Source organism: Gregarina niphandrodes (assembly GCF_000223845.1).
Source record: "Gregarina niphandrodes unplaced genomic scaffold scaffold00788, whole genome shotgun sequence".
Lineage (NCBI taxonomy): Eukaryota > Apicomplexa > Conoidasida > Eugregarinorida > Gregarinidae > Gregarina > Gregarina niphandrodes.
The window spans coordinates 1-627 of record NW_011646060.1 but is presented as its reverse complement, the minus strand read 5'-3'; the positions used below and the strand labels follow the sequence as shown (position 1 = coordinate 627).

Below are 627 nucleotides of genomic sequence, written 5' to 3'. Positions count from 1 at the left end.
GAATACCTGNTTCAAATATCTCATTTTCATAATAAATACAAGGAGAGTTACTATCTAAATCTACTACAATTAACTTTTTAGGTAGAGCTTGCTCTTTCATGAAAAATTGTCCTGAACCAAAAGGATGTGTCCAGCCTATAATCATCTGTCCCTCTCTAAGATGGGAATAGTCAGTAGGCTGGATTAGTTTTAGTGAGAAGATTGCCTCTGATTCCGCAAAAACTTCAGCTCTTGATAAGATATGACATCCTTTATCAATGTAATCTTGATCATCAATATCAAGAAATTTTCCAAACCCCTCCTCTACCAATAATTCATTGTTTAAAATCTTTAATGTCTTTTGGTAGAAGTGGGACTCGTCTCTCTCCTGGAAAGTTTGCTTTTACTAGGCCAATTTTCATAGTTTTTCCTTCTTTTTTCATAATTTTATAAATTTTTCTAAAGAGATTTTTTCTTTTTTAACCAGTACCAAACTAATAGACTGATTAGAAGTGAAATAACAATTACAAGCCACGACCCATAAGGGACGCCTTGAAAAGGCAACTTGAGATTTATTCCCCAAAACCCGTAAGTAATTGTTGGTATTGTTAAGACAACGGTAAGCTCAGTTAACGTTTTCATAATATT

At 33.4% G+C, this 627-nt stretch overlaps 1 protein-coding gene across 1 annotated transcript; it reads right to left on the bottom strand.

The window, feature by feature from the left end:
* Nucleotides 1-189: 189 nt before the first annotated feature.
* Nucleotides 190-422, bottom strand: GNI_242220 (hypothetical protein; the record flags this gene model as incomplete). The annotated part of the gene is made up of 2 exons (XM_011136392.1): nt 190-303; nt 387-422. 2 exons carry the CDS (start codon nt 420-422, stop codon nt 190-192), a joined length of 150 nt encoding a protein of 49 aa, XP_011134694.1.
* Between the last annotated feature and the right edge of the window lie 205 nt (nt 423-627).